The 22969-nt window shown below is 37.4% G+C and overlaps 1 protein-coding gene across 50 annotated transcripts in view; it reads left to right on the top strand.

The window, feature by feature from the left end:
- The window catches only part of LOC105486665 (protein tyrosine phosphatase non-receptor type 20), a 123713-nt gene that overhangs the window by 85873 nt on the left and 14871 nt on the right, over positions 1–22969 (top strand). For 25 of the 50 annotated variants that reach the window (XM_071069904.1, XM_071069899.1, XM_011749667.2 and 22 more), the window contains 4 exons: positions 4968–5302; positions 8093–8308; positions 20308–20370; positions 21076–22952. In XM_071069904.1, the coding sequence (XP_070926005.1) occupies positions 4968–5302; positions 8093–8308; positions 20308–20370; positions 21076–21141 (680 nt within the window). In that variant the 3' untranslated portion in view covers positions 21142–22952. Of the gene's footprint in view, positions 1–4967; positions 5303–8092; positions 8309–20307; positions 20371–20550; positions 21046–21075; positions 22957–22969 lie in introns of those variants that run through there. The other 25 variants (XM_071069923.1, XM_071069916.1, XM_071069917.1 and 22 more) reach the window with 9 other exon arrangements.

The raw sequence follows: 22969 nt of genomic DNA, 5'->3' as shown, positions 1-22969 counted from the left end.
CAAATCAAAGCAGGGGCTTATGGAGGTCAGGTATTCAATGGAACTTTAGTTCAAGTTCATTTCACAGTGGACTCAGTAGGTCCCTAAACCCATCTTGTGATTATTTTCCAAGCCCTGGAATGAATAATTGGCATAAACATACTCAGTAACTGGTAGAATCCTCACATTGCTTCTCTGACCTGTGGAGTGAGGAATATTATGGCAGGAAAGGGCAAATGGAAGCCACTAGAACTGATTCTGCTTAGGAAAATAGTAAAAAAGCAAAAGCAATACTACATTCCTGAAGAGATTACTTATATTAATGCCTCCATCAAGGACTTTAAGGATGAAGTGATGTTGATATCTATCACATCCCATTCAACTCACCTGTTTGACCTATACAGAAAAAAGATGGAATTTGGAGAATGACAGTGGATTATTGTAAGCTTCCTCAGATGGTGACTCCAGTTGCAGCTGCTATACCAGATATAGTTTCATTGCCTTAGAAAATCAACACATCCCTTCATACCTGCTATGTAGCTAGTAGCTCTTGATCTGGGAAATGCTTTGTTTTCTCTATACCTAGTAATCAAGAACACCAAAAGTAGTTTACTTTCAGCCTAGCAGGGCCAGCAATACACCCTCACTGTCCTGCCTCAGGGGTGAATTAACTCTTCAGCCCTATGTTGTAATTTAGTTCTCAGGGATCTCAATCACCTTTCCGTTCCACAGGATATTACAGAGGTTTATTACATTGATGACATTGTGCTGATTGGACCTAGTGAACAAGAAGTAGCAAATGCTTTAGTCTTACTGTCTGTCAGAGGGTAGGAGATATATACAACAAAAATTCAGTGGCGTTCTACTTCAGTGAAATTTCTAGGGCTCCAGTGGTGTGGGACATGTTGAGATAATCATAAGGTGAAGGATAAATTGTATCTGGCTCTTCTTACAACCAAAAAAGAGGCACAATGGCTAATGAACCTCGGTGTTTTGGAGGAAACATTCCTTATTGGATTTGCTACTCTGGTCCATTTACTAAGTGATATGAAAAGCTGCTAGTTTTGAGTGGGACCCAAAACAAGAGAAGGCTCTGAAACACGTTCAGTCTGCCATGTAAGCCTCTCTGCCACGTGGGCCGTATGATCTAGCAGATCCAGTGGTGCTTGAAGTGTTCATGGCAGATAAGGGTGCTATTTGGACCTTTGGCAGACCCCTTTAGATGAGTCACAGTGCAGGCACATAGGATTTTAGAGTAAATTCCTGCCACCCTCTGTGGACTCTCTTTTTGAGAAACAGTTTTTGACCTGCTACTGGGCCTTGGTAGAGACTGCTTCATAGACTACTAAGTAGAGAATGTTTAACCATGGGCCACCAAGCCATAAAGTTGGGCATACAAAACAGCACTCCACCATCAAATGAAAGTGGTAGATACAAGATTGGGCTTGAGCAGATCCTGAAGGCACAAATAAGTTACACGAGGAAGCTGCCCAAATGCTCACTGTTCCCACCCCTGCTACATTACCTATCTTCAGCCTGCACCTATTGCCTCATGAGAAGTTCCCTATGATCCGCTGACAGAAGAAGAGAAGACTTGGACGTGGTCTACAGAAGGTTCTGCATGATATAAAGGTACCACCCAGAAGACAGCTAGAGCACTACAGCCCCTTTTTTGAGACATCTCTGAAGGACAGTGGTTAAGAGAAGTACTCCCAGTGGGGAGAATATTGGGTAGTGCACTTGGTGGTTTTTTTTTTTTTTTTTTTTTTTTTTTTTTGCCTGGAGAAATGGCCAGAGGTATAAATCTATACTGATTCATGGGCTATGTTTAACGACTTAGCCGGATGGTCAGGGACTTTGAAGGAACATGATTGGAAAAATTGGTGACAGTAAGGTCTGGGGAAGAGGCATGTGAATAGACTTTGCTAGATAGGCACAAACACAAAGATATTTGTATCCCATGTGAATGCTCACCAAAGGTTGATCTCAGCAGAGGAAGACTTTAATAATCAAGTGAATAGAATGACTTGCTCTATGAATATCAGCTAGACTATTCCCCCAGCCACCCCTGTCATTGTGTCATTGCCCATAGGTCTCATGAACAAAGTGGCCTTAGTGGCAGGGATGGAGGTTATGTATGAGCTCAGCAACATGGACTTCCACTCACCAAGGCTGACCTGGCTACAGCTACTACTGAGTGTCCAATCTGCCAGCAACAGAGACCAACACTGAGTACCTGATGGGCACTATTCCATGGGATGATCAGCCAGCTAGCTGATGGCAGGTTGATTACATTGGGACCACTTCCATCATGGAAGGAGCAGTGCTTTTTTTCTTACTAGAATACACAGTAACTATGGGTATGGATTTGCCTTCCCTGCACACAGTGCTCCTGCCAATTTACCATCTGTGGACCTACAGAATGCCTTATCCACCATCATAGTATTCCATACAGCATTGCTGTAATCAAGGAACTCACTTTGTGGCAAATACCTTGTGGCAATGGCCTCACTGCCACTGTGTTACCATATTCCTTATCCTCTCAAAGCAGCTGGCTTGATAGAATGGATAAATGGCCTTTCGAAGACTCAATTACAGTGAAAGCTAGGTGACAGTACCTTGCAGGGCTGGGGTAATGTTCTCCAGGAGGTTATATATGCCCCAGATCAGCATCCAATATATGATGCTGTTTCTACCATAGCCAGGATTCAAGAATCAAGGGGTTGAAATGGGAGTGGCACCAGTTGCCATTATCCCTAGTCATCCATTAGCATAATTTTTCCTTCCTGTTCATGTGGCCTTATGCTCTGCTGGTCTAGGGGTCTTAGTGGCTCTCTTCATTAATGTTGTCTGACACTTAGGCCTTTCTGTCTGCAAACTTGGGTCTTCCTTGATGGACAACAGAGTTTGAAATTATTTTTGCGCCAGAGTCTAGATTTACCTAGTCTGTGGAGTCTAGAAGATTGCTGCATAATATGGAACAAGTTGCTTTGTACAGATTCTTTATTTTAAAAGTATGAATAGAATAGCACCTCCCTCGAAGGTTTGTTTTGGAGTTGACAAGGTGATACATGTAGTGTATCATGCTGCTTGAACCTGGTATGCATGTTTCACTGCGTTCTATTAGTACTCTCGCTTCTGTTTAGGGAGCTTTCCTATGATCACTTGAATTATTTCCTTTCTGTAGTGAATTCCACAGCTTGCTTCTGAAATTCCTTTTTTATATTCCCCTTCTATGCGCTATGTCTTTTAGCACTTTAATCATTATTGTAGGTTTAAAAAATTTTTTTTTCTGAGTTCTGGGAAAATTTTTTAAGCTGGTTTTTTAAACATGAATTTGTTTTTCTGTTCAATTCCTGCTTTAGGAGTTTGAGTTGAATGATTGGGACTTTTATATGAAATCAAGCTTTTATTAGTTTAGATTATTTAATTTTCACATATTTAATCTCATTTCAAAATTTAAAACATGCTTTTTTTACTATGAAGTAACTCATACTGTTTATATACTGTAATAACTGCTGCTAACATTGTGATGAACACTTGCCAGGCTTATGATTATATGACATATATCATCATATATGTACATACATATGATGAAAGATCTCCCTACAGAGCCATTGTTACTGCCTTTATAATTTAGTAATATAACATATTTGTTAGTAAACATAGATATATAGTATTGTTTTAAACAATTAATGCTCTCTTGAATTTTATTTAATATACAAATAGGAATTTTTAAGGTGTTACCACCTTTTATAGAAAGGAGAACATTTGTTGTGATTTTTTAGAATGTGCTCCCTTTTTGAAATACTGGGTACCTTTATATATCTAGCAATTTTTTTTTTTAAACGGAGTCTCACTTATTCTGTCGCCCAGGCTGGAGTACAGTGGAGCGGTCTCGGCTCACTGCAGCCTCCGCCTCCCTGGTTAAAGCGATTCTCCTGCCTCAGCCGCGTGAGTAGCTGGGATTATAGGTGTGAGCCACTGCACCTGGCTGTTTTTTCTGCTTGTTCATATTTACAAGGGAAAGTTTCTGTGTACTATGTTAAAATTTGAGAAGAGTTCTGCCAGATATTAGGTAAATGCCTGTTTAGGTCTTGTCAGTATATTTACTAGATAAATGGTCCGTGTGATTCTGAGTAGTGAGGACAGGTTATTGGTGAGAGAGCTGCATGGCAGAGAAGGGCCTCCTTTTCTGTGTGTGTTTGTGCTCTTCATGTGGGGACTGGTGGTGGAACCAGAGCTTCAGATGTCTGTGTCAGGTGAAGAAGGAACTCCTGGAGCAGTGAAGCTTAGTAGGCCAAATAGCTGGTTTTCCCTCTCGTATTTGTTATAACAGTCCATGTTAGATGAGTCCCATATTACTTGGAGCAAATCCCCTTGGTAGCATCCCTTTGCCACAATATCTTTGCTTTGAATAACATGTCCCATCACCAGCTGAAGGCTGAGAATGGACATAAAATATGGCTGTCTAGTTTGGAGGACACTGGTGGAATTCCATTAATCCTAGGATTTGTCTGCAGTCAACTATTAGATTTTTTTTTCCCCTGGCCCCTGCTGCTCTGGGTTTGCAGGTTTCACAGATTTGCAGGAGAATATCATTCATTTACTCCCACAGAGAGTTTCTTCTCTGTTGTGTTCAGTTGCAAACTAGAGGATACGTCCCTTGACTTAATCTTACCTATGCCAGTTCTAGCAGAAATTTCCAAAAGTACCCGGATGGTAATGATATCATTCTGTGTTTATTAAAAACTGATCTGAAAAATAAACCTATCATAATTGTATATTTCTTAGGTCATGCCAATAGTTTTCAGGGAGGAAAGAATTTAAACTCATGGACTCAACCCTTTTGAAAAAAAAAACTCCTAGGCCATCTTCTTTATTGATCAGAGAGATATACGGATTTATGTGTGTGAAATCCTTTCGTGAAGTCTGGGTGTGATGTATCTCCCACCTTTATCTACCAGATGTTTCTGTTTCTGTAATAGATGATTCAACACGCGTTCCTCTTGGAAAAAGCAAGGACTACATCAATGCTAGTTATATTAGGATAGTCAATTGTGGACAAGAGTATTTTTATATCGCTACTCAAGGACCACTGCTGAGCACCATAGATGACTTTTGGCAAATGGTGTTGGAAAATAATTCTAATGTTATTGCCATGATAACCAGAGAGATAGAAGGTGGAGTTATCAAATGCTACCCTTACTGGCCCATTTCTCTGAAGAAGCCATTGGAATTGAAACACTTCCGTGTATTCCTGGAGAACTACCAGATACTTCAATATTTCATCATTCGAATGTTTCAAGTTGTGGAGAAGTCTGTAAGTTTTTAAACATCAGTATTAGATATATGTTTCACCACATAAGCAAATGTCTTAGAACTAGAAGTTAGGAGTAGGATGGAAAATAGACCGAGGATACTTCTTAAAGTAACTTTTTACTTGTCCCTGGTACCAGAAGCCACCACCACTTCTCCTCCTCCTTAACCAGATTCTGTAGAGAAGAACAAATTGGAAAAGAGAGGTGGGGTAGGGAGAGTGTCTGTTGAAGTTGTCTGATTCTGGGTTATACCTGCTTCTGCCAAGTGTGGCAGATAAGTGTTGAGTCCTTAAGGTATGCTAATCACTGGGCCAGGCACTATCAGTACTTACCGAGTAGTGGAGAGGTTGGTACACTCACTGATAGATACCTAACTTACCGTGTTCAGTGATAATGTTGAGATATGTCTTGGCCACTTTGGGGCTCAGAAGGTAAGTACTTAGCTTTACTTGGAGTTTGGGGTAAGGTTTACTGGAGGAGGTAGCATTTGTTTTGAGAATTATCCAAATGAGAAAGATGGAGGGAGAAAGTAGATGATCAAAATATAAAATAATACAAGGTGTGTATAGAGACAAATTTAAGTAGTTAAGTGTTTCTGAAATGTAAAAGTTCAGTGCCAGGGAGTAATAAAACATGAGATGAGGTTATCAAAAGTAAGCAGGGGTCAGCTAGAATGTGAAATGTCTTAAATTTCAGCTAAGTAGCATGAACTTTATTATGAAGATAATTGGGAGACATTGAAGAATTTTAGTAAGTGACATGATCAACTACGGCTATTGGCATGGGGTGGAAAGAACAGACGCAAGTGTTTTGCAGATAAAATTGGGAGACTTATAATTGACTTATGACTTATGATTTATAAGTGACAGAGGAGGGGTTGAAAATATATTCAATACAGTAACCACATGTGGATATTTGTTTAAATTTAAGTTATTTAAATTTATGTAAAATAACAAATTGAGTTCCTCACCTGCAGTAGCCACGTTTCTAGGGCTTATTAGTCACATGTTGATAGTGGCTACTATATATTGCCATATTTAAGACATTTGCTTCAGTATAGAAAGTTCTGTTGAGAAGCACTGGTCTAGAATAATTCATGTATTTCTTGGTCTAATAGACTTAGAAAACAGAAAAGGAATGGTTTATAGCAGAAAGCAATGAGTTAGATTGCTCTAGTGGATTCAGTTGGCAGGTAGGTGATACATGTGTTAACAGGAGTGAAGGGAATAGGAGTTGAACAGGAAACTTGTAGAGAGTGGTGAGTTTTGGAGTCATCACCAAAGAAGTTGATTGGAGCACAATCACCAGGAAAAGGGCTGCTGAGTGATGCTGAGGTTTGACCCATAAATTTGTAATAGCAACAAAATATGTGATTATGTGTTTTGTTTTGTTTTGTTTTTCCAGCAGTATAACATTGAGATTCCTGAGTACGGGTTATGGGACTGACCCAGAGAGAGAGATTAATTTTAAGGAATTGGTTCAAGTGATTGTGGAGGGTTGGCAAATCTGCGGGGTGGGAAAGTAGGCTGAAGACCCAGGGAAGAATTGCAGTTTGAGTCCAAAAGCAATCTGCTAGTAGAATTCCTTCTTGCTCATGGGAGATCAGTTTTTGTTCTGTTAAGGCCTTCAGCTGATTAGATGAAGCCAACCCATTTTATGGAGAATAACCTGCTTTGCTCAAATTCTACCAATTTAAATGTTAATCTCACCTAAAAAATACTTTCACAGAGACACAAAATAATATTTGGCCTAGTATCTGGGTACCAGGGCTCAGCCAAGTTGACACATAAAATTAACTATCACAAATTTCAGTAGACACTGTGGATTAGAATAGAGCTCTGAACACTAGCATCTTTATTCAGGAAGCTTAGGAAAAAGAGGTGCATTCAGAAGAAGCAGAGGAGAAGTGAGAAACTCATTTTGAGTTCTTCCATTAGGGTCCCATGTGTGGTAAAATAAGGGCCCCACACTGGGGAAAGGGTCATGATCTCTTTGAATGAGATATAGGTAAATTCAAAGTGCTTTATCTGACAATACTGGGAAGAGTTTCATGACTCCACTTCAAGGGGGCTCAGCACAATAGTGGGACCCACAGTCTACTCTCATGGTCATTGACTACCCTGTCTTCATCGCTGGGAGAGATTGGCGCCTCTCTTGTCAGACACCTGTATGTCTTAATTCAATTTCATATGTCATTTTTAAACTAAAATACATTGCCTTTTGGTCTTATTCCTAACATGACAGTCCATCTCTCACTCTAAGCATTTTGAAATCTTGGTTTTCCTGCAGCCTCACGGTACAGAAGAATGATGCTAGATTAGAATTCAAGACACCTACATTACAGTTCCAGCTCTAAATGTGTGAACCTTCTAACCTAGCATACATCTCTCGTCCCCCTCATCCTTACATTTTCATCTGTAAAATGGAGATAAAATGGTGCCTACCTCACATGATTGATGTGAAGATTGAAGGAGAGAATTCATGTGAAGCCCCTAGCATAGTACCTGCCACATAGCAAGTGCTTAACTTTTGTTACCTGTTAGTACTGGTATTTTTATTGTTGTTACTGTGCTCTCCTTTGTAAAATGGAGAAAACCTCTATTCCTAGCAACTTCCAGAATTCTTATAAACATCAAAAAGAGGTTTGAGTATTTTTTGAAAGTTCTATATAATACCAAGGTAACACCATGTAGCCATTATTATTATCATTTAAATATTAGAAGTTGGCGTGAGGTCTCTCTAATATAAGAAATCAATAAATATCTTTCTTGCTCTGTTTCTTTCTCTAACAGACAGGAACTAGTCACTCTGTAAAACAGTTGCAGTTCACCAAGTGGCCAGACCATGGCACTCCTGCCTCAGCAGATAGCTTCATAAAATATGTTCGTTATGCAAGGAAGAGCCACCTTACGGGACCCATGGTTGTTCACTGCAGTGCTGGCATAGGCCGGACAGGGGTGTTCCTATGTGTGGATGTCGTGTTCTGTGCCATCGTAAAGAACTGTTCAGTAAGTGTGTGAATCAAGCAGATACCCTGATGCTGTTGGTAAACACACTACGTTTAACAGCCTGATCATTTGGAAGACTAATATTTGGTCTTCAAAAGCAACTTAGTAAATCAAAAGCACATGAGCTTGCGATACCTGATTCTCACTGAACTTGTTGCAGGTTCCTGGGGGTGTTTGTGAAAATTAAAGTATGTAATGTAAATAATGGCTTAGGACAGTGTCTGGAACATAATAGATACACAGAAAATGTGAGTTCCATTTCCTTTTCCTTCCCTGTATCTTACACAGGGTGTTTAGACTTACTAGAGAATGTTGATGGAGTGTGCCTGTTTTTAATGAATATAAGTGACAAGCACATAAGAATGTGAGAAAAAATGTAGACTTCCGAGTGAATGAGGGGTCCCTGTTCGACTGCCTGTTTTGCCACATAGTTTAGATTTTGGTGACTTTGGGTAAATTGCTCAACCTCTCTCAGACCTAGTTTTCTCATTTGCAAAATGAACATAATAATATAATTGAGTTTGAGTCAATAATTCACAATCCTTTACTTTTCTTTTTTAATTTGGAAACAGCTAAGAGATAGACACAGGAACAAGACATGTGATGATTACAATATTTCCTTTATTATTATTTTTATTCTCAAGTTTTATTTGTTAAAATAGATTCCATCTGTGTTGTTTTTCCTTTTATTTTTAGTTGACATGTAATAATTGTACATATTTGTGGGGTAGAGAGAGTGATATTTAGGTATCTGTATACAATGTGTAGTGATCAGATCAAGGTAGTTAATGTATCCATCACCTCAAACATTTATCATTTCTTTGTGTTGTGAACATCAAAAATCTTCTCTCCTAACTTTTTGAATATATACAATAAATTACAGTCAACCATATTTGCCCTACAGTGATGCAGAACACCAGAGCTCATTCCTCCTATCTAGCTGTAATTTTGTATTTGTTAGCCAACCTTACCTTATCATCTTTAATACCCACAGTTCTACTCTCGACTTCCATGAGCTCGATTTTTTAGCTCTCATATATAAATGAGAACATACAGTATTTATCTTTCTGTGCCTGCCTTGTTTTGCTTAATACAATGTTCTCCAGACTTATCCATGTTGCTGCAAATGACAGGATGTCACTCTTTTTTATGGCTGCATGGTGTTCCCTTTTCCAATCCATTAGCATAGGATTTTCACCAGTGTTTCATAGTTTTCCTCATAGAGGTCTTTTACTTTTTTTGGTTAAATTTATCCTAGGGTTTTTTTTTATAGCTATTGTAAATAAGATCACCTTCTTTATTTTCTTTCAGCTAGTTCGTTATTGGCATCTAGAAATATCACTGATTTTTGTATGTCGACTTTGTATCCTGCAACTTTACTGAATTAGTTTATTAGTTCTAAGTGTTTTGGTAGAGTCATTAGTTTTGGGGGATATGTATGTGTATATATGTGTGTGTGTGTATATATATATGAATATGTGAATATATAGTCATGTCACATGCAAAGAGGGACAATTTAATTTCCTTTTTCCAATTTGGATGCCCCTTCTTTCTTTCTCTTGACTAATTGCAATGGCTAGGATATCCAACATTATGCTGAATAAGAATGGTAAAACTGGGCATTCTTGACTTGTTTTCCAGTTCTTAGAAGAAAGGCTTTGAGCTTTTCCCCATTCAGTATGATGTTAACTGTGTGTTTGTCATATATGGTCTTTATTGTGTTTAGATATGTTCCTTCTATGCCTCATCTGTTGAGAGTTTTTTTTTTAATCATGAAAGCATGTTGAATTTTATGAAATGTTTCTTCTACATCTATTAAGATTCTCATATGGTTTTTGTCATTCATTCTGTTGATGTGATGTATCACATTTATTGATTTGCATATGTCAAATTATACTTGCATTCTGGGGATAAATCCCACTTGATCATAGTGCATTATCTTTTTGATGTGCTGTTACATTTGTTTTGCTAGTATTTTGTTGAAGATTTTTTTTTGCATCTATCTTCATCAGGGATATTGGCTTGAACTTTTTTTTCATTGTGTCTCCGCCAGATTTTGGTATCAAGATGATAATGGCTTCATAGAATGAGTTAGGGAGGAATCCCTCCTCCTTGAATTTTTTGGAATCATTTCAGTAGGATTGGTACCAGTTCTTCTTTGTACATGTGGTAGAATTTAGCTATGAATCCATCTGGTCCAGGACTTTTTTTGGTTGGTAGGATTTTTATTACTGATTCACTTTTGGAATTCATTATTGGTCTGTTCAGGTTTGCAATTTCTTCCTGGTTCAATCTTGGGAGGATGTGTGCTTTCAGGAATTTACTCATTTCCTCTAGACTTTCTAATTTTTGTGTGCAGAGATATTTATAATGATCTCTGAGAATCTTTTATATTTCTATGGGATTAGTTGTAATGTCATCTTTGTCATTTCTGATTGTGCTTAGATTTTCTCTTTTTTTGTTGTTTAGCTAGCAGTCTATCAATTTTGTTTATTCTTTCAAAAAACAGACCAGGCATGGTGGCTCATGCCTGTGATCCCAGCACTTTGGGAGACTGAGGCAGATGGATCACCTGAGGTCAGGAGTTCGAGACCAGTCTGACCAATATGGCAAAACCCTGTGTCTACTAAAAATACAAAAATTAGCCAGGTGTGGTGGTGTGCACCTGCAGTCCCAGCTACTTGGGAAGCTGAGACAGGAGAATTGCTTGAACCCAAGAGGTAGAGGTTGCAGTGAGCCGAGATTGTGCCACTGCACTCCAGCCTGGGAGACAGAGCGAGACTCCGTCTCAAAAAAAAAAAATAAATAAATAAAATAAAAATTGTTTTGTTGATCTTTTGTATGCATTTTTGCATCTTAATTTCATTCAGTTCTCCTCTGACTTTGATTATTTTTTTTCTTCTGCTAGTTTGGGATTGATTCATTCTTTTTTCTAGTTTCTCTAGGTGTGACATCAGATTGTTCATTTAAGATCTTCCTAACTTCTTTGATGTAGACATTTAGCACTATAGACTTTACTCCGAGCACTGCTTTAGCTGCATCCCAAAATTTTTTATTTGTTTTGTCTCTGTTTTCATTAATTCCAAAGAATTTTTTTGATTTCTGAATTCATTTGTTTACCCAAAAGTCACTTAGGAGCAAGTTGTTTAATTTCCAAGTAATTGTATAGTTGTGGGAGATCTTCTTGGTAGTAATTTCTATTTTTATTATACTATGGTCTGAGAGTATGCTTGAGATGATTTCAGTGTTTTTAAATTTTTTCAGATTTGCTTTATGGCTGAGCATATAGTCGTTCTTAGAGTATATTCCATGTACAGATAAGAAGACTGCATATCCTATGGTTTTGGAGTGGACTAGTCTATAGATGTCTATTGAGTCCAATTGGTCAAGTGTTGAATTTAAGTCCAGAATTTCTTTATTAATTTTTTGCTTTGATGATCTCTCTAATCCTGTCAATTGGGTGTTGAAGGCTCCCAATATTATTGTGTGGACTAAGTCTTTTCCTAGGTCCAGAGGAACTTGTTTTAAGAATCTGGGTGCTCCAATGTTAGCTGTGTGTATATTTAAGGTAGTTAAGTCTTCTTTTTGAATTGTTCCCTTTGTCATTGTGTAATGCCCTTCTTTGTCCTTTTAGATCATTGTTGGTTCAAAGTCTGTTTTATCTGACATAAGAATAGTGACCCCTGCTTTCTTTTTGTTTTCCATTTGCATTATAGATCTTTCTCCATCCCTTTACTTTGAACCTGTGGGTGTTCTTACATGTGAGATGGGTCTCTTCAAGACAGAAGATGGTTGGGCCTTGTTTTTTAAATCCAATTTGCCATCCTAAGCCTTTTAAGTGGGATATTTAGACCATTTGCCTTCAAGGTTTATATCAATATGTGAGATTTTGATGCTGCCATCATGTTGTTAGCTGGATGCTTTGTAGACGTGATTGTGTATTTGCTTTATAGTATCTGTGGGCCATGTACTTGTGTTTTTGTGGTGCCAGGTACTGCTCTTTCATTTCCACATTTAGCACTTCCTTAAGGGCTTCTTGTAAGACTGGTCTAGTACTCATGAATTTCCTTAACTTTGCTTGTCTGAAAAGGATTTTATTTCTCCTCTGCTTATGAAGCTTAGTTTGGCAGAATATCAAATTATTGTTTGGAGTTTCTTTAATGATGCCGAAAATAGGTCCACAATTTCTTCTCACTTGTAAGTTTCTGCTGATAGGTCTACTCCTAGCCTGATGGGATTCCTTTTGTAAGTAAACTGACCTTTCTCTCTAGCTGCCTTTAAGATTTTTTCTTTGGCATTGACCTTGGTGAATCTGTTAACTATATGTCCTGAGGATGATTATTTTGTATGGTATCTCGTAGGACTTTGCTGAATTTCTTAAATTTGCCTATTGACTTCTCTAGTGAGACTGGGAAAAGTTTTGTGCACTATATTTTCAAATATGTTTTCCAAGTTGTTTACTCTTCTTCTCTTTCAGAAACGACAGTGAGTCATAGGTTTGGTCTCTTTACACAATCTCTTATTTCTTGGAGGTTTTGTTCATTTTCAATTTTTATTTATTTATTTATTTTTTGAGACAGAGTCTTTCCTGTCGCCCAGTTTGGAGTGCAGTGGCGTTATCTCAGATCACTACATCCTCCACCTCTCAGGTTCAAGCAATTTTCGTGCCTCAGCCTCCTGAGTAACTGGGGCTACAGGCACATGCCACCATGCCTTGCTAGTTTTTGTATTTTTAGTAGAGATGGGGTTTCACCGTGTTGGCCAGGCAGGTCTTGAACTCCTGGCCCCAAGTGATCCTCCCGCCTCAGCCTCCCAAAGTGCTGGGGTCATAGGCATGAGCCACCATGCCCAGCCTGAAATTCTTTTTTGTTTATTTTTGTCTGTCTGAATTGATTTGAAGGACCAATCTTTGAGCTCTGAGATTCTTTCCTCATCTTGGTCTATTCTGTTCTTAATGCTTCCAACTGTATTATGAAATTTCTGTAGTGAATTTTTCAGTTCCAGAAGGTCAGTTTGTTTGTTTCTTAAAATGGCTTTGTCAGCTTTTTAACTCTTGGATCATTTTACCGAATTCCTTGGATTAGGTTTCAGCTGTCTCCTGAATCTTATTAAGCTTCCTTACCACCCAGATTCTGAGTTCTTTGTTTGTCATTTCAACCATCTCAATATAGTTAAGAACAATTTCTAGCGAGCTAGTACAATTATTTGGAGATAAGGAGGCACTGACTTTTTGAATTGCCAAAGTTCTTGCACTAAATCTTTCTCTTCTGAGAGGGCAGGTGTTCTTTTATCATGTTGAATTTGTTATCATTTTGATGAGGCTTTTGTTTTTATATTCTTTATATGACTTGAGGATTTGACTGTAGCGTAAGCTGAGTATAGTCAATTGGCTTTATTTCTGAGTGCTTTCAGAGGGCCAACGCTCTGTATGGAATATTTATTAATACTTGTAGCTAGATTCTCGCACTGGGTTTCACAGGCAGTGTATACTGGAAGTTTTGGATGTTGTAATTTAGGCTTCAATCCAGTAGATGGTGCTTGAGAGTAATGATCGGCAAATAGACTCTTAGCCACACAACTCTTTTATATTTCAGCGTATTTGCAGCAGTGGGGGTAGGAAGAGGTAGCGATGATCCCCTGCCAGGTCCATTTCCAGGCCTTAGGGGAGCCCCTCCAGTCACTGGCACCATGCCCACATCTCTTTAACCCCAAGGGGGACCCTGGCAGCCTGTGCTCTCTCCGCCCTTGGGGCAGCCTGAGCCAAAGATTAGGTCACCAAAAGATCCACAGCACGCTGGAGGCCTGCTGGTCTTCTGTGCTTGGGAATCAGAGGTAATTGTGTCTACAGATGGTTTGTTGATGCAGTAGGTCAAGGGTGTGAGATCTCCAGGCAGGGCGGTGTTGCTGTGGGTGTACAGCTGATGTGGCACCCATAGCCTAGGGTTTTCTGCCCAGCAGACATCTGTGGGGACTTCCCAGTTCTTTTTGCCTTGACTGCTTCTCAAGAAGCTATTCTAAAGAAGTGGCAACTTATCTTAGATCACAAAGTAAAGAATAGAAACAAACAAAGAAAAAATTTTTTAAAAATTCTCTATGCTTTAAATCCATCCCAACCACATTTCAACTGCTTATTATCTAAATTTATGTATTTTTATATTACCTTTCTCTTAACAGGTTGCTATAGCTATTATGGCTTTTTATGAATTCGTCGTTCAGCTTCATACCAGAGTTAGGCATGGATTGCACACCATCATTACAGTAATAGAGTATTCTGGCTTTGTCCATGTTGTTAATGTTACCAGTGGATTTTATGCCTTGAAAAGTTTTCTTTTTGAATGTGTATGTGGTTTTTTTGTTTTTTTTTTTTTTTATTTTCCTTCTGAAGAACTTGCTTTAGCATTTCTTGTAAGTCAGGTCTGGTGGTGGTGAATCCTCAATTTTGTTTATCTGAAAAATACTTTATCACTCTTTCATATTTGAAAGTACCTTTGCTGAATACAGTATTCTTGGATAACAGGTTTTTTTGTTTTTCTTTCAACGCTTTGAAAATTTATCCCACTTTCTCCTGGCCTATATGATTTCTGTTGAGAGTCAATTGTCAGATGAATTGGAACTCTTTTATATGTTAATTGCTTCTTTTCTCCTGCTACTTTTTAGGATCCAGTCTTTATCCTTGAGCTTTGAGAGTTTATTATTATATACTTTGGTGTGGCCTTATTCGGGTTGAATCTGTTTGGTGTTCTCTGACACTCTTATACCTGAATATTTATATCTGTTGCATTTTGGAAAGTTTTGTTATTATTTCTTTGAATAAGCTTTCTACCCCTTGCTCTTGTTCGATTCCCTCTTGAACACCAGTAATTTTTGGATTTGGTCTTTTGAGGTAATTGTCTATATCTGGTGATGATCTTTATTCTTTTTTATTCCTTTTTCACCTATGACCGTATTTTCAAATAGCCTGTTTTCAAGCTCACTGATTCGTTCCTCTGCGTAATTCATTCTATTATTGTGAGGCTGTAATGAATTTTTCAGTTCAGCTAATATATTTCTGAGCTCCAAGATTTCTATTTGATTTTTAAATTATTTCAATCTCTTTGTTAAATTTGTCTAATAAATTTTTGAATTGGTTTTCTGTTACTTTGGAGATTTCTGAATTTCCTCAAAGCTATTAATACTAGTTTGAATTCTTGATCAAGGAGCTCTCATATGGCCATCTCATTAGGGTCAGTCACTTGTTCCTGCTTTATCCATTTGGGGAGGTCATGGTTTTCTGTTGGCTGCAGTTTCTTGTGGATGTGCAAGAAGTATATATCTTGTATTGATGTCTTTGAATGAAGGATTAGTTATTTATTCTGGTGTTCTCTGTCTGGCTTATTTTTGTTTTTTATTGAATATATTTGCTTATAGATTCTTTGTAATTTACCTGTGGAATTTTTTTTGTGTGTGGGTGGGGGGGGTGTGGGGTGCTAAGTTGCTGCCTTTTTTTGGCACTAGATGTCACCTTACGACCAAGTTTGCCTTGGCTCCAGTGAACAATAAGAGAACTGCTCATCCCAATTAGGCAAAGTCTCAAAGGGGATATCATGGCAGTGTGGGAAAGGTGGCTTGAGATCCATGCCCAGGGGTCCTGTGCAACATACCTTCTGCAATGTGGTGCTACTAAACAACCACTCTGGTTTGGCATCTCCAAGCTGAGTTACAGACCAGAGTTTCAAGGGCAGGGGGTGGTAGTCCCACCTCACCTGTTTGTCTCTGACTGTTCTCAGGATATTTCTTTCTTCAGGCACGTGTAGTGCTTCCTGTGAGTTGAGGTAAGGACAGGTTTCCTGCCAGGTAACCCAGATGGTGGGAAACCTGGCTGTCACCTTTTCTAGTATAGAAATCATGAATCAGGTGGAGGTTTTTTGCACACTTGGTGCTGGGCAAGTTGGAGGAATGGGCATTGCAGATGTGGAAACCCAATTCTCTTACTGCCTACTTAGACTTTTTTCCCCATCTCTGTGGATCCAGGAACTGTCTTCTCCTCATACTTGATTTCTGGGATATTGTTGTTGATAATTTAAGTGCTGTATATTTGGTTTTGGTTTTCTTTGTAAAGAAGTGAAGCCAGCTTGCTTCTACACTATTATTTTGGAACCGGAAGTCCTCTCTTGTCTTTTTAATCTAATTCTCTTTAAGACAATTATTTTATCTTTGAATTAATTAATTTTTATGTAAATTACAATTAAGTCTTAATGGTTCCTTTGCTTTGTTAACCAATACATCTTTGCAAATAACACAAGTGTAGTTTTAGAGCTTCACAATCAATAATGACTACAAAACTCAATATATGAGGAATCATAACTCCAGGTGAAAATTATATAACTCTTGGTCTTCATTTCATTGTAGTCACTTCTGTCTTCATTATTTGGTTAACCACTACAGCCACATTTGGAAAGCTGTGTCTTTTCTAACTAAACAGTCCAGTGATGCTTGTTTTGTAGTCAGTAAGTTGATTACAAATTAGTAATTCTAATGTGTTTCCATAATTTCCCTAATCTTAAATTATAATTTTTTAAAAAATAAGCTTTTAAAGAAGTAATAGTTTTTAATTCTGATGAGATTGTATTTTATTAGTATTTCCTTTTATGGATCCTGTTTTGATATCAAGTCTAACAGCCCATCACTTAGCTGAGGGCCTGAATAATTTTTTGTGTTCTTTTATGAAAATTCTGTAAGTTCATATTTGACATTTAAGTCCTTAGTCCATTTTGAGTTAATAAATTACGAAATTTAGGTGAAGATTCATTTTTTGGTCTATTGATGGCTAGTTGTTTCAATATCATTTATTGAAAATTCTATAATCCCTCCATTTAATTATTGTTGTACCTTTGTCAAAAATCATTGGGCATATTTGTATGGTCCTATTTCTGGTTCTGTATTCTGTTCTATTGATCAGTGTGTCTATCCTTCTGCCAGTACCACCCTTTGGATTATTGTAGTGATATAGTGAGCTTTAACATCAGATAGAATGATTTCTGCCACTTTATTCTTCTTTTTCAAAATTATTTGAGCTATCCTAGGGGGTCTTTGCCTTCCCTAATAAATTTTAGAATTAGTTTGACTACATCTACAAAAAAAACTTGCTGGGATTTGGATGGAAATTGCTTTAAATCTGTAGATTAGTTGGAGAGAGCTGACATCTTTACTGTATTGAATCTTCAAGTCCATGAACATAAGTATCTCTATTTATTTAGGTTTTCTTTGAATTCTTTCATCAGCATTTTGTCATTTTCAGTGTGTAGATCTTGTATATGTTTTGTTAAATTTACCCTATTCATTCTCTTTGGAGCAATTGTAAATGGTATTGTGTTTGAACTTTCAGTTTCCACATATTCATTGTTAGTATGTAGAAATTAAATTGATTTTCATTTGTTGATCTTGTTCGCTGTGATCTTGTTGAACTTACTTATTCTTAGAGGTTTTGTAGGTTTTTTTTAAGATTCTTTGGTATGTTCTACATAAACAGTCATGCTATGTGCATATAGATTTGTCTCTTCCTTTTTGATCTGTATACATCCTACTTATTTTCTGGTCTTATTGCTGTACTAAAATGTCAAGTGCTACATTGAATAAGAGTGGTGAGAGCAGGCATTGTTGCCATCACTGATCTTAGAGGGAAAGCAAACTAAAATTTTATTTTCTGTGAAACACCCAATGAAGAGGTTTAAAAAAAAAGCTAGAGAATAACTATATGCAGGGCACATATCCAACAAAGGCCTTGGATCTAGAATTTATAAGGAACCCTCAAAAATCAATAGTTAAAAAAAAAAGAAAAACAGAAATGGGTAAAAGACATGAACAGGCAATTTACCAAAGAGAATATACAAATGACAAGCATGTGAAAAGACGCTCAGCTTCATTAGCCCTTGGGGAAATGCTAATTAAAACCAGGATGGAGTAGCATTACACACCTATTAGAAAAGCTTATGTAAAAATAGTGACAGCATCCCATGCTGATGAAGATTTGGAGAAATGCTGGTGAGGATTTGGAGAATTTGAAGATTTGGAGAAACTGTATTGCTCATGTATTACCCATATGTATGAGACATTGGGAATGTAGACTGGTACCAGCCACTGTGGAAGACAATTGAGCAGTTTCTTGGGGAAAGAAACTGACTAAACTAAAGTTGACATATAACCCAGCAATAGCACTCTTGGGGCATTTATCCCAGAGAAATCAAAATTTATGTTCACACAGAAAGCTGTATGTAAGTGTTCATAGCAGATTATATTCACAATAGCCAAAAACTGGAACAACCCAGATGTTCTTCAACCAATTGATGGTTAAAGTGGCACACATCCACATCATGGAATATTATTTAGCAATAAAAAGAAGCAAACTATTGTTACACCAACAACTTGGATGGATCTCCAAGTTATTCTGGGTGGGAAAAAGGTAAATCACAAAAGGTTAGATATTGTGTGATTTTATTCATATAATGAATTTTGCTATTTCTTCTTGACATAGCAAAAGCATAGAGAAGGAAAACAGATTACTGTTTGCCAAGGGTTAGAGACTGAGGTGGTTGAGTGTGACTCTATAGGGATAGCAGGAGGAAGACTTGTGGTGGAACAGCTCTGTATCTGGACTTTGGTTAGAGTTTCATGAATCTTCACATATACAATTGCATGGAGCTGTGTGTGCACACATGCACACATACTGACGTTCACATGCTCACTAACAGTTGCATGTAAAACTGGTGAAATCTGAATTAAGCTTTGTGGATTGTCCCAATGTCAGTTTCTTTCCTGGTTTTAGTATTATATCTGGTTAAACAAGATGATAGCATCTGGGAAACTGGGTGAAAGATACACAGGGCCACCCTGTACAACTTCCTGTATGTCTATATTATAAAATAAAAGGCAGACATGGTGGCTCACGCCTATAATCCCAGCACCTTAGGAGGCCAAGGCTGAGGATCACTTTAGGCCAGGAGTCTGAAACCAGCCTGGGCAACACAGTGAGACCCCAATCTCTACAAAAATAAAAATAAAAAATTAGCTGGGCATGGTGGCACGCACCTATAGTTCTTGCTACTCAGGAGGTTGAGGAGGGAGGATTGTAGTTTGAGATTGCAGTGAGATATGACGACACCGCTGCACTCCATCAGCCGAGACTACAGAGCAAGACCCTGTCTCTAAAAAACAAAAAGTTTTTAAAAAAGGGTTAATTAAAATTTTTAATTATAAAGATGACAAGCTATGAAAATAAAGGAATGCTTATTGTTTTCTATTTTTATATGCTTTGGGGTTACAGTTGACAAAACTTACATGTGTCCACAATGTCTTGCTGAAACGACTAATACTCAGCTTGTACCATATGTGACTCTCCAGGCAAGTTCAGCAACACCTGAGCGGGTCTATATCCTGTTCAGCTGAGCACACTTCTCAGTGCCGTGCCAGTGTCAAATTGCCATAAGAGTTTCTGGGCACTTACTCCCAGTTTCTCGACTTATTGTGGACCAGCAACAGACCTTTGTAGGCCTGCACCAACTCAATGACCACATCCAGCTGTACTGGTGTCCACACGCAGTCTAGAATCTAGTGTTGGGTCGACTGTTGCTCCAGGTCTCCGTGTGAGTTGACAGAGATCTTCATATAAGAAACAGATATGCTATTGTTGGGGCCAGAGAAAGTCTTCTGTTCCTTTCCAGAATTACAGTGCTGCTTTAAGTTCTGCCTCTGGATAACAAACGGGGACACACAAGGACAAATTTATTACTTATTTTGGAGAGCATTTATTATTATGAATGATTGCTTCCTGCTTTCTCCTGAAAACCTATTAAAATAAGTCTTCCTTATCCATTGGGTAAGTCAAAAATAGTACATTTTCTTGTGAGTGAAAATGAAATCTTTCTGGTTAAATCTTGACATCTCTTTTACTCTTTGTTGCAATCTGTGAATTTGTGTTTTTCGCCCTACGTGGATCATACAAAATTACTGTCATCTTATTACAGTTCAACATCATGGATATAGTGGCCCAAATGAGAGAACAACGTTCTGGCATGATTCAAACAAAGGTAAGCTTTCACCACATACATAATAATAAGATTAATGAATATAAAGATTAACATTGTCTAACACTTTACCACTTATAAAGTTCTTTTACTGACATAATCTCATTGAATTCCTACTGTTTGAGGTAGACATTAGTTTTGCTCTGGTGCTCTGGTATTCCTGACCAAGTACTTTAAATTCAGAGCAGTAAAGCCTGCTTCACGGGGTCACTCAGATAGAAGGGGAGGAGCCAAGCCTGAAGTTGAGGTCTCCTCATGTCCAAACACATGCCTTGTCCATAATGCCGTACTATGTAAGTAACATCTAAAGTTATTTTTAAAACATTTCTGCATAGCAGTTTGAGATATTTACTTGCCACTAACCTGTCAAAGTTATTGAGATGTCACAAAAAGACATTATTTATGTCACAGATTAGTTAGTAGTCATTGGGAGAGTAGATTAATAGAGTATGGATAATGATTAAAAAAAAAACAGTTATGTTAAGCCTTAAGGTAACTAGTTCTAGGCCAAGGACTATATTTTGATCATTTATCTTCCTCATAGTTTTAAAAATGTATTCACATAAAGTTCTTAAGTGTTTATAGTTCAATGTTTGCTCTTTTTAGGAACTTTCCAGTGTGACTGAAAATTACAAATGTGTTTTCTGAAAGTGGGTTCAGATATTCAATTACTTAACATTCTGTTGTTTTTTATATATATGTATATAGGAGCAGTATCACTTTTGTTACGATATTGTGCTTAAAGTTCTTCGGAAACTTCTGACTTTGGATTAAGAAAGACTTCTGTTGCCTCTCACTTGAAATTACCAAGTGGCTTTGAGCCTCCTCCTAAAGAACACGTTCGCACTGTGCTGAAGGGCTTTGCTATGCATACAGTCTGCTTTCTTGGTTTATCGATTTATTTTCTTTCTAAAAGCTCCCTGAACGGCAGCATCATTTGGCTTGGGGTGAACAGTGTTTACTCATTGATCTTGCTAGACAATATCAAAATACCTTCCCACATTTTCCAGTGAAACAGATGTTACATAAAACAGTTGCAGCTTGGCTATTTGGTTGAAGGGATTACAGAGCCCAATAAAGGATTTAAACTATATTCATTAAGATTTTATTTGGAAGGGTGGCTGGAGAGAGTTGAGGATTTCCAGGACTTTATAAGCTCTTATTCTGGGAGAACATAAGGCCAATAAACTACAGGATCACATCATGACCTCTTCCAGGCATTTTTAAGACAGATATCTATTCATGTTCTTTAGCTAGAGCCTGTACCTAACTAGCATTTGAATAACCTAGTTTAAAAAGAGTTCAGTTAGGGTGGACTAACTTTGGACACAAATTGGCTTCTATTTCCTACATTTTCACACTGCTGCCTTCCTACAGCAGCTAGACAAGGACCTGTTGGTCTGGGAAGGATTTCACGGATGGGGAGAGCTCCTCTTGGTGAACAGTCCAAAACTAAAATAGATGTTTATATAGAAAGTCCAAGAGGAGATTTTTGCCAGGCCTGAGTTCTTTCCTATCCCACCCTAACCCTTAACATATTACTTAGTCTGCTTTGTTAAAAGCAAGTATTACATTTAACTTGCCTCTTACTCTTTGCCCTTTAGCTAACTCATAAAGTTTGATATAGGCATTATTATATAATTCTGAGTCATTCATGGTATCTCTTATGTTTGATGTATTTTTCAAACTAAGATCTATGATAGTTCTTTTTCCAGAGTTCCATTAAATCATTTATTTCCATTACTTTCTCACCTCTGTTGAAACATTTAGAAACTGGATTTGGGAACCAGAGTTTGGAAAACCAGATTCATAGTCATGAAAATGGAAACTTGTATATTCTGTTTTTGAAAAGATGGGGCCATTATTACATTAATTTTATTATAGGACTTTGCCTCGTACAATTAATAGTGATATTTTGGGCAAGGAGTTTTGGTGACCAGTTATACCTAATTATAAGCTATAAAACAACAGATATGAGTGTTTATACAGTTTAACTCAGTGGAGATCAGAATATTCTATTTATTGAGAAAATGTAACTCAGTGGAGATCAGAATATTCTATTTATTGAGAAAATGTTTAATGTCAATCTATAAATCTTGAATTTCTAAGAGGCGTACTTTCTTATTTTGGCTGAATGAGTATATTTGAATTGATTGAATAATTGATAATTCTCATTTTAAATATAATTATATGCCAAAAATATATTTGATGTTAAATCAAATAGATGATTCTGTTTACATTGTTCATATGAATAATAGTCTGTGTTAATTTCATTTTGATAATTGACCCTTAATATTTGTATCTCTAATTTTATTTTCTCTCTGTTACTGTAAAATAATAACTATAATGTATAACAATTTTCTTCAGAAGAATTCTATGCTATTATTAAAATAAAATATTTACTATGTATTGCCTGAAGTATTTTTATCTGGGCCTTGAAATAGTCTTGTAAAGAAAAATTCCACAATGCTTAATGTTAAACATGTCTCTCATTTAATGTATGCCTCGTATTTTTACAGCTGGACTACTTTTTAGTTTTCCAGGGAAATTAAAGGAGTGAATATGGAAATACTAATTGCATTTGTTTTCCCTTCATTCTTGG

The sequence above is a fragment of the Macaca nemestrina genome, chromosome 9 (genome assembly GCF_043159975.1).
Source record: "Macaca nemestrina isolate mMacNem1 chromosome 9, mMacNem.hap1, whole genome shotgun sequence".
Lineage (NCBI taxonomy): Eukaryota > Metazoa > Chordata > Mammalia > Primates > Cercopithecidae > Macaca > Macaca nemestrina.
The sequence above is the reverse complement of the archived record's forward strand: the minus strand, read 5'-3'. Positions and strand labels throughout refer to the sequence as shown.